Source organism: Rhinopithecus bieti, unplaced genomic scaffold, assembly GCF_001698545.2.
Source record: "Rhinopithecus bieti isolate Rb0 unplaced genomic scaffold, ASM169854v2 scaffold_5022, whole genome shotgun sequence".
NCBI lineage: Eukaryota > Metazoa > Chordata > Mammalia > Primates > Cercopithecidae > Rhinopithecus > Rhinopithecus bieti.
The window spans coordinates 3,463,196-3,480,300 of NW_016804965.1; the positions used below are offsets into that span (position 1 = coordinate 3,463,196).

General features: G+C 41.9%; 1 protein-coding gene across 1 annotated transcript in view; it reads right to left on the reverse strand.

The window, feature by feature from the left end:
• Positions 1–15,134, reverse strand: part of GPR158 (G protein-coupled receptor 158) — a 451,151-nt gene extending 436,017 nt beyond the window's left edge. Inside the window, exon 1 of the mRNA XM_017870800.1 lies at positions 13,880–15,134. Within this exon, the coding sequence (XP_017726289.1) occupies positions 13,880–14,781 (902 nt within the window). The 5' untranslated portion in view covers positions 14,782–15,134. The remainder of the gene's footprint in view (positions 1–13,879) is intronic.
• Positions 15,135–17,105: the final 1,971 nt, after the last annotated feature.

A 17,105-nucleotide genomic window follows, 5' to 3' on the forward strand; every position in this document is an offset into this window, starting at 1 on the left:
GTCAGGAGATCAAGACCATCCTGGCTAACACGGTGAAACCCCGTCTCTACTAAAAAAAAAATACAAAAAACTAGCCGGGCGAGGTGGCGGGTGCCTGTAGTCCCAGCTACTCTGGAGGCTGAGGCAGGAGAATGGCGTAAACCTGGGAGGCGGAGCTTGCAGTGAGCTGAGATCCGGTCACTGCACTCCAGCCTGGGCGACAGAGCGAGACTCCGTCTCAAAAAAAAACAAAAAACAAAACAAAACAAAAAAAGCAGCAACGTGTGGATCAAGAAATGCCAGAAAACCAGACTTGCCAGCCTCCAGCTTGAAAGAGGTCAGGGACCTGCTGGATGTCATCCCAGGTGGGCTGATGAGGAAAAGAAATGCTGAGCCATGAACTGACCCAATGTGCCTCTACTATTGTTTGCTATGCTATGTGTGTCTTGAAAACATTTCATTTACAGGCTTAAGCCCAAGAGCAATAAAAGCACCAAGCTGATTTTTACAAGGAATTCTGGATTTTCTTTTTTTGTATCCCTTTACCTTTCACATATTTCAGTTTGTTCATTTAAATTTGAGAATGGAGCAATTATGAATAGCTTATTCTTTGACTGAAGTCTCATCAGAGAAACTGGAAAACCCAAGCTCCTAGAGCTAAGGGAGGAAGTGGGCAGGAAGGCCAAGACTGAAAGGAAGAGGAAAAAGCAAGACAAAGTAAAACCAGAATGCTACAATAAAGACACCCAAAGGCGAAAAAGATGAAGATGCATTCACAGTTTACATATTCCTAGAGGGATGGAAATCTGTAAAGAACTTCACATGTTTCCATGTTACCACAGCATTTTAACCATTTATTGAGCACCTTCTGCACGCCTTCCTCTCATCTTCTACCACATTACCCATCTCTCACTACATTCCATCAACACTGGCTTTCTTTCTGTTCTTAGATCACTTTAAGTTCATTCCATCTCGAGGTCTTTGTTCTTGTGGCTTCCTGTCTGGAATGTGATGACCTCAGCTTGCTCCATGAATGTCTTCTCATCCTTCCTTTCTCAGTTCAGAGTCACCTCTCCAAATAGGTCTTTCCTGACCATCCTATTGAATGCATTCTACCCTACCTCTCAGCTATTCTCTGCCACATTCCCCTATTTTTTTCCTTATAGCACTTGTTTCTATCAAGAATTACTTATTTTTATTTTGCCTGTTTATTATGCATCTCCCCCATTCCCACAAAAGAGTTCATGAGGACAAGGATTTTTCTGTTGTCTTCACTATTCTATCCCTAGCACCTGTAGCCATAGTCAGGTGCATGTAATATACAGGTGCTCCTCAACTTATATGGGGTTACATTCTGATAAACTCATCCCAGTAAACCTATCTTAAGTTGAAAATGTGTAAGTTGAAAATGTGTTTAATACATCTAACCTATTAAACATCATTGCTTAACCTAGCCTACCATAAACATGCTCAGAACACTTACATTAGCCCATAGCTGGGCAAAATCATCTAAAATAAAGCCTATTTTTTACTAAAATGTTGAATACCTTATGTGAATAAATGCTGTACCAAAGTATAGATTTTACTGAATGTGTATCGCTTTTGCACCTCAAAAGTTTGAAAAATTGTAGGAGAACTATCATACATTGGAGACTATACACTATAACTTTTTAAAAAGTTTAGTATATTTCAGAAATTATGTTAGCCTCTTTACATATATAAGATTGTTTACTCTTTACAACAGTAAGAGGTATTCTATACCTTTTGCAATGAGGGAATTGAGCCACAAAGTTACATAACTTTCCAGTGTCACACTGTAAGTGAAAATGGAACTTCTTGGATTCAAACCTAGGTTTATGATCCCAAAACTCCTCCTCCTAGACACCATTCCCATGCTGTTTTTCTGAATTAGGGAAGGTACTTTCAAGAGGCACTGTATTAGTCCATTCTCACACTGCTACAAAGAACTGCCCGAGACTGGGTAATTTATAAAGGAAAGACATTTAATTGACTCACAGTTCCATTTGACTGGGGAGGCCTCAGGAAACTTACAATCATGGTGGAAGATGAAGGAGAAGCAAGGTACCGTCTTCACAAGGTGGCAGTGGGAAGCATGAACACAGGAGGAACTACCACACACTTTTAAAACCATCAGATCTCGTGAGAACTCCCTCACTATCATGAGAACAGCACCGGGGAAATTGCCCCCACCATCCAATTACCTCCACCTGGTCTCTCCCTTGACACGTGGGGATTATGGAGATTACAATTCAAGATGAGCGTTTGGGTGCAAACACAGCCAAACCATATCAGGCACTGAATAAAGGAAGTCACAAAATATGGTCCTTGTACTTTAAAAACCTGTAGAACTCTTTGGGAAACAGGATGTTTACATAAACAGACAGATAATAACAGAAGGCAGGTTGCTCTTATGATAGCCCCTATTTTAAAGTTGAGAAAACAAAAAACCCAAACTAAAGTGAGGGGGAAATAGGAGTATACAACCAAGTGATTTCTCATTCCAAGGCTCAGAACCTGTGAGCTCCCTGCCTTCATAAAGAACCCGCTGGACATTGTAAATTTGCAATACTGATAGGCTCATTCACAATATTGGAATGTTTCAGGTACCCAGAATGGCCTGTAACCAAATTTTTTCAGTGACTAAAGCTGCAGTTGTTTATATCAGCTGTTTATATAAAGTTGTTTATATAAGTTATATGTGTTTCAATTTTATCAAATACTGTTTACTTTTTCCCAAGTTTGTGTTTAAAGACTAACTACTTCTGAATTACTAAGACTTTGTGTTTAATATAGACTTTGGATCCTATTGCAGATTGTCTTGTTCACAAGGTCTAGGGAGGGCCTGGGAACATATTATCAGGCTCTTCAGGTGATCCTTATGCCCAGCCATGTTTGGGATCAGTGAATAATGAACATAAATTAACCTTTACTTGATGACTCAGCATCTTTGTCTTTGTGTCTGTTATTAAACTGCAAGTTCGTTGCAGCCATAGCTAATGCAAGTGACGGTCACCAATTCCCTTGCTCTCATTTTCCTCACCCATAGAAATAAATTGGATTACGTGATCCCTAAAATCCCCTTTACTTCTAAAATTCCAATTCAGAAAGGAGTTTTTCACAAGATGTTTACTAAAAACATTGCTTCTTTAAAGAATGCCTCAATATCATTTGTTATTTGCCTATTTTTCATAAACATGGAAAGACAGACACATTGCTAAATAACTTTCAGGGGACTGTATTGTGAGAGGCTTTCCAAAGAACTAATTATTAAGTCAGTACCCAAAACAACCATCCTAAAAGTCTGCCTTATCCAGAAAAATCATAGTCTTCATCTTTCTTTTCAGGAGTGTTGGATTCATCTCTAATATTCACAACATTGTCTCTTATTTCTCCATAATTAACATAATGTACAACAACAAGCTCCTCCCTTCTCACAGTAGGTCGTGTATGTTTTGTGTTTATGGATAGGGAGTAAAGAATTGGTCACTGTTCAGTTTGTGCTAAGGTAATTTGCACCATGAAGCCTAAACATTTTTTTTTTTTTTTATCATGTGGTCGTTGTTTTGGTTTTCTTAGCCTTGCTTCTGACTTAACAGAATTCTAAGCATTATTAATATTTAAAACTGCATCTTTAAACATATGCTTATTAAAGCTTTAAATAATGTATATGTAGGGCCAGCAGCGGTGGCTCACGCCTGTAATCCCAGCACTTTGGGAGGCTGATATGGGTGGATTGCTTGAGCCCAGGAGTTCAAGACCACCCTGGGCAACATGATAAAATCCTGCCTCTACAAAAAATAGAAAAATTAGCTGGTCGTGGTGGTGCACACCTGTAGTCTCAGCTAATTGGGGGACTGAGGTGGGAGGATCGCTTGAGCCTGGGAGGTTGAGGCTGCAGTGAGCCATATTTATGCCATTGCACTCCAGCCTGGGTGACAGAGTAAGACCCTGTCTCAACAACAACAATAATAATAATAATAATGTCTATGTAATATAGCATTTCAATCATTTCTTCTAGGAAATTCATTCGTAATAAGTTCAAATTCTGAACAACTTCTAGTTGAATCAATAAGTTAAAATGGCAAATGGAATATTTAAAATATATATTGTAAGGTACTAATGTTCCTTTAATGGGAAAAACTGAAATAAAGTTCTGAAATGCAAGCACAGTCAACTTATCTTTATAATGATTAAATCATCAAGAACTTAACTCCTCAACTACCTACTAGGGAAAAATAGTTCAGTTTCATCAGAACTGTAAAATTGCTCAATGGTAAATGGAGCTTCATGTAAAAATAATGCAATATTCCACAGCATCAGAGATAGATCATTGTTTTCTATCAGTTCATTCATCTTCATTTGTTCCCTTTCCCCACTCCTCACACCCAGCTGTACCCCCCTTCCCTTTTTCTGTTCTTCCAGGTACACACACACAAGTGCGCTCACTGCAAGCTCCGCCTCCCAGGTTCATGCCATTCTCCTGCCTCAGCCTGTACCTGGGACTACAGGCGCCCGCCACTACTCCTGGCTAATTTTTTGTATTTTTAGTAGAGATTGGGTTTCACCGTGTTAGCGAGGATGGTCTCGATTTCCTGACCTCATGATCCGCCCACCTCGGCCTCCCAAAGTGCTGGGATTACAGGCGTGAGCCACCACGCCCGGCCAAGTGCTTTCCTTTCAAAATTCATCTTTTATGGGAAACCTTAAATATTAAACATTTAACCATATAGGTAGTAAAACCACGCTTAGCAACAGATTCTACAAATTTAGTCAGATGTTCTTTTTGAGCCCTGATGACATACAAAGGTAAATGAATTCATATTTCATGGATCTATCAAAATGTTTCAGTTCTCACTTGTGTCAGGTTCTATATATACAATGATCTTATATTTTAAAGAAATAAATAGATATGTAATCTGACAAATGCATATGAGCATATATATATGCACACACACAGATATATGTATACACGTATGTGTACACATACATACAGGACCCTTGAAATAGGGATAGTCCCAGAGCAGCATTTTATAAGTTATGTATCATATGTACTCCTCTACACCAGTGGCTTTCAACCAGAGGCAGTTTTGCCCCACAGGGGATATTTGCTATTTTTGGCAGACACATTTGGTTTTCACACTGGCAAGGTGTGTTGCCACTGGCATCTAATGGATAGAAGCCAGCGGTGCTGCTCAACATCTTACAATTAACAAGACAGCCCCCACAGAAAAGGCCTGTGTGGTCCCAAATATCTGTAGTTCCAAGGTTGAGAAACCTTGATCAGCATAGTGGTCTGAGGCATCAAATACGAGGAAAATCAAACTCTTCATTTTATTCCAAGCAATTGATGAGATAAAAAGAAAAAAATATGCTTATCTTCACAATTTCATTTAAATCTCATCGGTCAAATCTGGTTACATTGCTACATAAGAAGTAACTTCCCTTGTGAAACCTTTACACACTTTAGAAAGGAGATACCATATCTATTCCCTCCTATTCTTAGTCTGTCAGTGGTCTTTCATTTTCACAATCCTAGGGATTTTCCCACAGTGTAAGGGAAAACTGCCAGATGATGTGAGAAAATTATGATAATTCTGATTTTACCTATTCGGAAAATAAAAGTTGCTGTAGTTTCTAGCACAATATAAAAAGAAAATGTGGCTACATGTTTTAGTATAGCTTGTCTATTTTAAATAAAACTATTATGAAGACAAATAGCAATCTAATTTATATACAGCAGGAGCTGAGTATGCTGGCTCAGGTCTGTAATCCCAGCACTTTGGGAAGCCAAGGCAAGACCTTGTCTCTACAAAAATTAAAATTAAAAAAATTAGCCAGGCATGGTGGCATGTTCCTGTTCTCCCAGCTACTTAGGAGGCTAAGGCAGGAGGATCACCTGAGCCTAGGAATGCAGTGAGCTATAATCTCAACACTACATTCCTGCCTGAGAAACAGAGTGGGACCCTGTCTCTTTTTTAAAAAAAATTAAATTAAATTAAAAATTTACATACAGCAGTAAGGTCTACATTTTGCTTCCATATATGAATATTTTACTATAAGTTGATAACTTATAGATGATAATAGAACTTTGTAGTTGAAGAGACCCTGGAGTTTGTTTTCCTATTTCCTGATATCACATTTCATCAACTCTAAGATGGCATTAATTGTAAGATGCCTTGTTATATTGTGTACCACAGGAAGAAACGAAGTGCCAACTTCATTTGGAATATGACATGCCCTCAATTGTAAGACACATCTCAATTTGAAAGACATCAAAATGTGAAAATGGTGCATGTTAGAATCGATAGAATATTATTCTTTACTATATCATACCATTCCTTCTTTCTCAGATAAAAGCCATGTGTCAAGTTCTTCTATAATAATGTAACAAGGCATATACATTGGACAAAACACATAAATGGTGAGAAAGCTAAACAAATAAACCAAAATCTTACATAACTGTAAGATTCCTTTTAAGCTGTAGGTGCAGTGGGTACTTTGCCAATTGGACAGGTTTTTAAAAATCCTACATTGTTTTGTTTTAGTCATATTTATTAAATGGGGAAGATTATAACAGGTATTAAAATGAATAAAAATTAATTGGATCTCAATTAAACAGAAGTATTAGCAACTTTGTATGAGGGAAGAGAAAAGAGACAGAAACTGCCCCCATGTACAATGAGATAGGTAATAGGATTTTTGTTTGGAAAAATAAACTTTACTACCTTGGGATCAGATTATATTTAAGCTAATTTGTGTGTCCTATGAGCTCTACCTATAATGAAAGTAATAAAACTAGATGTATCCTATAATTGCTTTGAGGCACTCTATAATATCCTTGAGTATAAAAAAGAAATTCACTCATGGTTTCTATACTAGATTTGGCACTGCAGGAAAGAGGAGGGTGTGGAGGGGGCAAGCTGTGAAAGACTTACCCAAGAGGATTAATCCTCTCCTAAACTGAAGAAGTATTTCATGGAACAGTCATCTACCCAAATATTTGTGTAGGTCAAGTTTTTCTTCCTGTAGGAAGAAAGACTTGGGAGAGTAATTGGCCAGCCAAAGTGGAAATTATGCTATGTGTAATTTTAGTTTGTTACTAAACAAATTTCAGTTTATTACTAAAAGCTGAAAGGCAGATAAGGCAAGCAAAACAAGCCCCACTGATGCACATGACATTGCTGTGCTGGGAAAAGCTTCACAATGCTGCTGGCTGCAGACTCTCCCAAGCATAGCCCCAGTACTAGTGAACTGCCTATTTGCACATAACAGCCATCAAGCTGCCAAAGTTATCAAAATCCCAATGTGCTATCTTAGTAATTCTGCATAAATAACTCTTTGAACACCAAATCAGAACTGAACAGAGAAAACAGCCAGGGCCTAATGCTTCTGTACCAACCAAGTGCAAAATAGCATCAACAACATACGCCTTGGCATCACAGTATATTACAATATAATCATAAAATGCAGTGTATGTTGAATTCAACAGCACTCTTAAGACTGAAAAAGGGTAGCCTTAAAGTCTGAACCATGTGCAACAAACTGCTGCTTTTCTGAAGTTGAAAGCAACATTTGGCTTATCCAGAAGTTGAGGCTGGAAAAACAGTCTAGTGAGAGCCTCGGTTATCTCTCCAGACAGTAAGCATAACTCTTGTAATTTATTTTGCAGTTCTGGAAATCCCATTTCTACTTCCAAATGCATATTCTAGAAAATGGGAAGATAATCCTGTGCCATTGCTACACCACAACATATAGCTCCTCTTTGAAATTTTAAAGCCAACTACAGAGGCAAATTGAAAACAGATTGTTTTTAAAAAGTAAGTAGGGAGCTTCCAAATGTCTAAACATTTATTCTCTTGAGAGAAATTATAGAGGTATTCTGAGACCCTTGGTCTAGAAATCTATGAAGCAACTTCATGTTGACTCCAAGTAAATCAGGAAGTCTTAAGTCCTGTAAATCAGATCATGCTTATTCTTATTTTGAAATGGAGTTCTCATTTCCATTATTAGTTTATGTACTTAACTCATTGTACATTGATAGGACTTTCTGTAAATATTCTGTGAGTAAATGATCATTATAAAGTCAAACATGGAACACACGAACATGTTCTACATTTATATAGCATTCATTAACTGATTTCAGCAGCAAATCAAATAAAACTTTCCAAGTTAAAGCAACACATCAGGCTAGGTGTGGCTCATACCTGTAATCCCAATGCTTTGGGAAGCTGAGGCAGGTGGATCGCCTGAGCCCAGGAGTTCAAGACTAGCCTGGGCAATGTAGCAAAACCCTATCTCTACAAAAACTGAAAAAAAAAATAGCCAGGCATGGTGGCTCGGGCCTGTAGTCTTAGCTGCACAGGAAGCTGACATGGGAGAATCACTTGAGCCTGGGAGGTTGAGGATGCAGTGAGCCAAGATCACGCCACTGCACTCCAGCCTGGGCAGCAGAGTGAGATCCTGTTCCAAAAAAAGAAATAAATAAAATAATGTGACATATTGAATGATGTGCATAATCATTGACTTTTTGGGTTATAAGGAGTTATCTCATCCAACGTCCTCAATTTACAGTTGAAGAAACTGAAAATTAAAGAGGCAACTCCTGCCTCTAGTAACACCCTAAGTCAACGATATGGTCTAGGCTGGTACCAACATCTTCTGTCTCTAAGGCCAGTATTTCTACCATGACCCATTGCCATTACAAGCCTTCATAATGATTAGAAACAAAACTAAACTGCTATATAAGTTACAAATTACTCTAAGTCAAATGACTCTAATACAAGTAAATGAAGACAGTTATGGCCAGCTGAGGATAGTATTCGGGAAGACAGAAGCTACAATACAAAAATATTTACTAAACTTCCTATGTGATGACAGTTCTTCATTTAGTCTTTACAGAATTTCAAAGGAGATACACATTACTCTTCATAGCTTAAAGATGATGTAACTGAGGTTTAAAAGCCTCCACAGCAGAAGTTCATCTGAAAACCTTTTAATCTATAACCCAGGCAAACACCTCTGGGCTATTTCTGTAGGTAAGCCTACTCATCATTTTCAGCTCCTATAAGAAAGACATAGGATACGTTTGGCCTATCCTATGTGGTCATTTCTCTTACACTATGTGAATTGCCCTCTTTTGTTGAAAGCAGAAATCTGTAATAGAATCACTGAAGGAGGTGTGTGGGTGTCTTGTATGAAGGAGAGAAAGTGGAGTGAGCACTCAGGCAGTCAGTGAATCAGTGACACTAATGTTCATTAGTTTCTAAAAAGAGATTTCCACACTATTGTGATCTTTCCTTTATCTCCCTATTGACTTTTCTTTCTTTTTTTTTTTTTAACCAAATACCAGGTCTAATATTCACTTGGTTTCCTCTTCCTCTGCATGTGACTCTCCCATATCATTTCCACAAGGTAGTAGATTTATTTGTATCAGCCCTGTTTCCAAAAAGTATTTGTTGACCATGTGGATAGGCCAATTAAGAGGTATATGGAAATCATCAAGTCTATTTCCACATTTTTATTGTGCAGAAACTGATTTCCAGACAGGTAATACAGTCAGTCAGAGACAAAACTGGGATTTGAGGCAAAGTTATGCCTCAAATTGAATACTCTTCTCACTGTACAACATACTTGGTTGTATCGTTGGCCCAAAAAGAATAAGTGTATATCACTGGTTTGGGCCAAGTATATTACTTAATTCAAGCCAATATCATCTTATACATTTTTAATGACAAAATTGGGGAATCAAGAGATAGAAATCAGCACAGGATGGTGGAAAGACTATGCAGGCTTCATAGCTAGACAGATCTAAATTTGATTTTAGCTCCTTCATTTACTAGCTACATTAGCTTGGGCAGGTTGCTCAACTTTTCTGAACTGGTTGCAACCTGAGAGTTCTAAGAATTAAATGCACTGAAATATATAAAATATCTAATGTATAGTAGATACTCGGTAAGTATTGGTTTCCCTTAATTCCCACCTGCCCCAAAAGAGCTATTCCACTTCTAGCAAATTCCTTTAGCTATTTGGGTCTCAGCTTCCTCAACTATAAAATGAGAAGAAACCCAAGACATTCCAAATTCCCTCTCAAGTTCATCAAGAATTAATTCTTTAAAGGAATTTTAAAGAAATTCACCTTCTTTTAAATTCAACTAACACTTAAGTACCTGCTAACCATCCTAGGCACTGAAAGATTCCAACCACTGCCAGAGACATATCTATGCATTCAACAGAATGGGATCCAACTCCATAGTACTTTAAGTTCCACGAAGAAAAATCATTATGCAAACAAAAGAACCCTAGCTTTAAGGAAAATGCTAGGAGGATATTACAAACCTAATGATAAAACTAAAATATTTTCAGGGTATATCTTAAATTATTACTCTGTTTTTTACTAGGATGAAAAATGAGAACCGAGTGTTCATACACTATAGATATGTAACAAAAGACTCAAGAAATACTTAAAAGAAATGAGTGCCATTTTTTCAAAGACAAAAAATGAGCAGCAAACTTCTATTTCCATATGTGCATTATGCTACATCTTAAATTTTAAGATACTTGTGTCATTCTGAAACGCAGGGGAATAGAATTTATTCTGAGAGATTGTTTTACAGTGATAAATGGTAATATGAGAAGATATTTTTATATTGAACTTCTTATAAGAAGTTCTACATATTACTTTAAAAGTTCATGCTTTGGATTTATATTACCTAAAAATAGAATACAATTTAATTTACACTAATTTAAATGTCTGAATCTTGTAAGACCTGGGAAAATAGTAACTAACCTTAACTAAAAGTTATTTCTCCTTTTCTCTTTCATAAGTAAACCATTATCAGTGGATTTTCTGTTATACATAAAGCTTTTTGCAAATAACACTTCACATGTTTAAAAGACTATTTAAAATCATGATCAGGGCTCCTAATCTGGTTTCCCAAAAATTCATTTGAGGTTTACCTTGTTACCATACTTGTCAAATACTATCCACCTATACTGTAGAATTTTAGAATGCGTATCTTATATGATAAAATATCATCAACAAAAAACCTTTTCCTTTTATGAGTATGAAGATATACAGAAATGACCCATTTAAATATTATCTCAATATGTGAAATTAACAATATAATCTCTTTTTTAAGTGACAGCTGTTTTCTATGGGTTAATTTTTTTGGTTGTGATAAATGATGATAGAGAATAAAGTATATCCCCAACACAGGTTGTGTACAGAGGTCCAGAGAGCCACAGATACCTGCTTTAGGTATATATTTATCAAGTATAGGATAAACTAGAGGCAGAAGGCCTGGATCCCATTTCTGTTGTTGCTACAAACTTGATATGTGATTTTTGGACAAGTCACTTTATAGTTCTGTTTCTTCATCTATGAGACAACAGGTGGAACTATCTGATGCCTGTAAGATTTTCTTCTGGTTTCTACTGTGTGGACCCTCAATACAGCATTTGAAGGGCACAGGATATGGAGCCAAATCACTCACAGGAGAGCATTTACCTTGTGATTCTACTGAGACCAGCCAGCTGCAGTAGAGGGCCAGACACTAAATGGCTGGCTTTGTGCCTTGGCTGAAGAATACCATCTTGGTATTCTTTGTATAGGAAGGCACTTAAAGAAACAAACTATTTTCTAAACAGAGTGAGAAAACAGGGAATGTCTGAGCCCTGTCAACCTGAGACCCTTTGTGTCCTCAACCTTTCAACTTGGCTGCCAGAAGGCGCTGAGTTCATTTAGGCAACCTATGCTTTCTGATCCATATGATTAAGAGAGATAATTCTGAAAATGAATGGTTTTCATCCTCAGTTCCACAGTGGCCCTCAAAAATACATATATTTTATACAGTAACTACATTGTTTATAGCAACCCCTAGGACACCTTCATAGAACAGAATTTGGAATGGTGGTACATATGATATGAAGTATGAAGTGGGCTTAAATCCTGGATCTGCTATTTTACTGCTGTGCAATCTTAGGCAAGAAGCTTAACCCCTCTGGGCTTCAGATTCCTTTTCTGTAAAATAGAGAAAATAATAAAACTTAACTCATAAGGTTGCTGTAAGGCCTAATCAAGACAGTGCATGCAAAGCAGTTAGCACAGAGCCTGACATAAAGTGAATGTTAGATGAAAAAGATAGATAAATCCTGGAACTTCAGGCTCCCTAAAAAGACTCATTTAAAGGCTACAAACAGTTTGCTGGCAGTGAATCGCATCTGCTGGTCTTTTCTCTTCTAAGCAAACAACATGACAAAGATTCAAAGCTGGGCTCAGCTCTTACTAATAGGATCCTGCAAGAATTAGGAGGAAATGAGATTATCTTGAAAGTAGAAAAGAGTTAGTCTGGTTTAAGACAAGACCTTTAAAAGAGACAGAAATACATACAAAGACACACACACATACATTTAATATGGTCATACAGAATCAGACAAAGGGGGTTATTATCCTTTATGCCTTCACAAGTGTTGCCAACATTAAAAGCTACAGAACTTGATAACTGGATGGCTCACTAGAGACTGTCTAGTTCAACTCCCTCACTGGACAGATAAGTAGCTGAAACCCAGAGAGGTTATGCAACTTGCTTGAGGTCATTCAGCAGTAAATGGCGATACCAAGACAAACAAGCCTTCTGACCTTTCCCACTTGCCCACCCAGTACTTGATCTGGCATCTTTCAGCAGGTCAGCATCCTGTCCTTGCTGTGCCAGGGTATTTAAAAAATAAATAAATAATCCACACACAAAGGTTTCTGACTCCTGCCCAAGTTCCCAAAAAGTACAAAAAGCAATCTCAGCCCCTGAGACCCTCTTTCCAGAGCCTTCCATCATGGGACTAAGGGATGATCTCAGTCCATCTTGGGCCCTCTCCTAAGCCCTCTTTGTTGTATCTACTCTTTCAGTTCCTTCCTCACATCCACTCTTAAAGGTTGCGTCTAGAAATTATCCGCCTCAAAGGTCAGGCACTTCCCCAGGCAGAAGTTAAAACCTGTTAATTTGCAAATTCTCTGCTTCCCTCAAATGCTATAGTTTGAGACAGGAAATACAGACTCCCTTAAGTTTCCTCCAGTCTCCTTGAGTGAATTCAGTCACAACTGATGCCTCCCTCTGGAATATAACTAGGTCCGTTTGTAAATCATGTGAGTATGTGAAGGGCTGGAGAACCCTTAGGTATGCCTTACACTGGGAAGAGGAGGAAAAGGCCATCAAGGAAGGAAAGATCAATTGCGGGGAGCGGGGAGACCAGTAGAAGGAGCACCCTGACCAAATTGCAAACTCTGGATCCCAGAGACAGCTAGCTGCTGGGACTGACTCACTGCTGAGGGGCCGGAACTGCGAGGAGATGGCACAGTTTTAATTATAAGCTCTGACTAACAACAAACCGGTGCCCCCAACTGCACACGTAGGAAGCAGGCAGAGGCTACCCCAAAGTGGCAGAAACAAGGAACTCTCTGTTCCTCCTGCTCCCTTTTCACCTCTCATCTGAGGCTTGCCACTCCGCGGACACACCCGGCGCTCGCCAAGTTGTCGCATCGCCCCCGGTGAGGAACGCCCCTCCCTGCTCTCCCGACAGCTGGAGGGAAGCACAGAGCAGCGGGGGTGTCTCCGTCCTGCCAAGGGCTGCCCGTCCCTCGCCCCGTGCGGGGAAACTGGTCCCAGAGAATGAATGGCTTTTGCCGAGCGCCGGAAGCTGACGGGCGGGGGTCGCTTCTCGCCTCCAATCCCCCGCGCCCGCGTGGGGCGTCCCTCAGCCCGGGTCTCTGCTCTGAGGGTGAGAAGCGTTCGTGTCACAGCCAAGGGTTCCTTCCCCACACGTGCACCCACCCGCAAGACCGGAAGGAAAGCTTTTGCTTTCCCCCGTGCCCCCCGGCCATCCCTACCTGAATTCCGGGACCAGGTTAGGCTGCAACCCGTAGAAGGCAGAGGAAAGAGTAACCAGCCACCCGGGCTTGTAACTCCCGTTCTCGCACTCCAGAAAAGGCGGAGACCACTTGACGTGGCTCTTGTCCCCGCCGAGCCCGTCCTTGCGCCGCCAGCTGTGGCCCAGGCTCCGGGGTCCCTGATTGGGGCCGCGGCGGTGTGAGTGGGGCCTCCACTTGCGCCGGAGGCCGTGAAACCACTCCGTCTCCAGGGTGGCGTTGGCCAGGTGGGGTGCGGAGGAGGACAGGTCTTGGAGCAGGATGCGGCTCTCCTCGCGCGTGGCCTGGAGGAAGACCTGTGGGGCTGGCGCGGACAGCGACTCGGTGCTGAAGGTGATGGCCGCCCGGGAGATGCTGGGCTCGCCCTCCAGAAGGCTCCGCACCAGCGCCTGGTACCACTCCAGGTCGTCCTGCAAGTTCTGCTCCCGCGACTTATTGCTCTGCAGCATCATGTTGAGGAAGTTGGTGGCGTGTGTCAGTGTGTCCAGCGCCCCGTGCAAGGAGGGATGCGCACTGGCCAGGGCTGGCCACTTCCCCGGCAGGCCCGCCAACTCGTAGCGGCCGGAGCAGTTGGCTCGCTTCAGCTGGTGGGAGTCCCCGGTGTAGAGGTAAGAGGCCACGTCCATGGGCACCTCCTCGGCGAGTTTCTGCGCCAAGATGGTGCCATCGGTGGAGCGGCTCCAGGGAGCCGAGGAGTCCGAGGCAGAGGCTCGAGCCGGCTGCTGGGCTTGCGGCTTCCCCCTCGGGGTCCTCTCTCGAGGGGAGTCCGGCCGTCCTTGGGGGTCGCGGCTGGCGCCAACAGCTCCCAATCCCAGCTGAGCGAGCAGGAGGCAGAGGAGTAAGGGGTAAGCCATGGCTCCCATCTCCCTCGCAGAGAGAAGAGGAGGGAACGGGAGGAATCACTTTTTAAATTTGGATCGTCAATTTTCAACAGTGAGACTTTTTCCAGGAGTCTTCCCACCTTCTCCAGATGGCACCCAGTCCAAAGGACTTGAAAATAAGAATGTTTCGAGATTGGTCCCGGGTGGCTAAGCTACCGTCGCAGAAATCAAGTCACCTGTGGCAGCGCTGACCGTGCCCGCTGCGCGAGGGGCCGGCTGGGGATTACGCACCTCGCAGCCTGGAGCCGAGCGGGTTACATGGCTTCGCGCTCCCAGCGGCTGGAGTCAGTCCGCGTCCGTCTCTCGGCCCGGCTGCCGCCACCGCTGCTCTCATTGAGGCGCGTTCAGAAGCTGCTGTTGCTGCTGCTGCTGCTGCCGCCGCGGCCGCCGAAGACGCTGCTCCATAGTCTCACCCGCCGCAGGTCGTTCCCGCCTCCCAGCTCTGGCTCCTCCTCGACCGCTTCGCCCGGAGGCGCGGGGCGCGCGCCCAGACCCGCACGGCGAGCGCAGCCGCGAGTTCCGAGGAGCGAAGACGTCCTTTAAGACGTTCGTCTCTCCGGAGTCGGGAAGGCCGGGCGGCTGGTTAATTGCAGCCTTTAGGTTTGGCCGCAAACCACACTCCAGCCTCTCTCCTTGCTCCCTGCTCGGGGGAGGAAAGCCAGTTTAAAGAGGCAGCTTGGCCGCAACCAAACCCTTGTAGGGCGGCTGCAAGTCGTCTTGTACCCTGTTTGGTCGGTTCCTCTGTCAATCAGCCGACTGCCATTTGTGGGGCCGGGGCGGGAGCTGTCCAGTGCTGAACCCGAGGCTGCCCGCGGGCGGCGGGGGCGCAGGAGGCAGCCTGCCGAGTCCTCGCACCCACTCGAGTTCCGGATGACTCGGAAACCTGCGGGGGTGGCGTAGGGTGGGAGGGAGAGGGGGAGAAGCAGAGATTCGGTGGCTCAGAGCGAAGGAAACTTGGACGTACTGAGGAGGAGTGTGTTGGCGTCTTGCATGCTTAGTTAAATCAGCCTTTTGCCTGGAAAAGAGGGAGAAGGGAGTAGTTTTCATTTCTAGGTGAAATCGGACAGAAGGGACATAGGATGGTGACTTGTCCTCCTGAGCATCTGCTCATTTTAGGCAAATTATCAAATCCTCTTCCTTATTGTCAGTTGAAGAAATGATTTAAACATACTTGTCTAGGCTCATCTTAGCTGAGGGAGTAATGAAGAAATCTACCAGCTGTGTTTTAAGGAGAGAAAAAAAAAGTCATATTTAAGGAATCTCTGTTTCGGGGCCAGAATGGAGGGGAACCTGTAAAAATATATGCAAGTAAAGATGTGTAAGGGAGAGAGCAAGGGGCAAGACTCATGAGCTGTGGGAGAATGAGTAGGAGCCTGTGTAGAGTGAGAAGGCAAATCGTCCTGACTGGGAGTTCCTGGAACTGGGAGACAAGAACTAAGACTTCTAGTCAGCTAAAGGTTGGGATATCCTAGCAGAAGAAAGAAGAACTGAGCAAGTATGCCAAGCCTCCCAAATTATTGGTAAATTTCTTACCACAATCTAATTGATGTTTTGATGCTTATTAGAGAATTTAAGTGTCTTCTGACACTCCAAAAGTAGACTGATACCAGATACATAGTGTTTTGCACAGCTAGCTCCACTTTCCATATGCACCTCTATTTTCAAATTACCTGAGAAAGACACAAATAGAAAATCTCCAACTTACTTTAATTCCCAACTAACAAAAATGTCCCTCGTGGCATTCTAAGCAGGCACTGCTTAGATTCACTGTACTATTTTATGTCATCCTTCCTATTGAGAAAATACTTAGGGACTGGAATGTAAGCTCCAAAAGAGCAAAAATCTTTATCTGCATTGGTCACTGAGGTACCTTGAGCACCCAGAACACTACCTGGCACATAGTTGGCTTTCACTAAATAGTGGCTAAGTTAGTGAATGAACGGGAAGATCATGATGATGAAGCTTACTTAAAAATCAGTCTCCTCACCCAAGAAGAAAAGTCTGCCTGACAGCCAGTGATGAGGACTTTTGGAAGAAGACACAGCAACCAGTTTTTCAGACTGCAGTGGTTGGTATCCAAATGAGTTTTTATAGTTATGCAAAGAGTGGTTATTAGATTTGTATTTACTTACAAGTAGATCTCATGTTCATATCCGACTTTTTGTTTAAATTTTGCTTTGCAATGTATGCTCCTATGCTAAGTAAAGGTCATCCCATTTTAGTGCTCTGCCACAGTATGGGTAGCAATAATAACAGAAAGAGTTTCTGCATGTCTAATGTATCAAAGTATACACTATGGTTTTCCA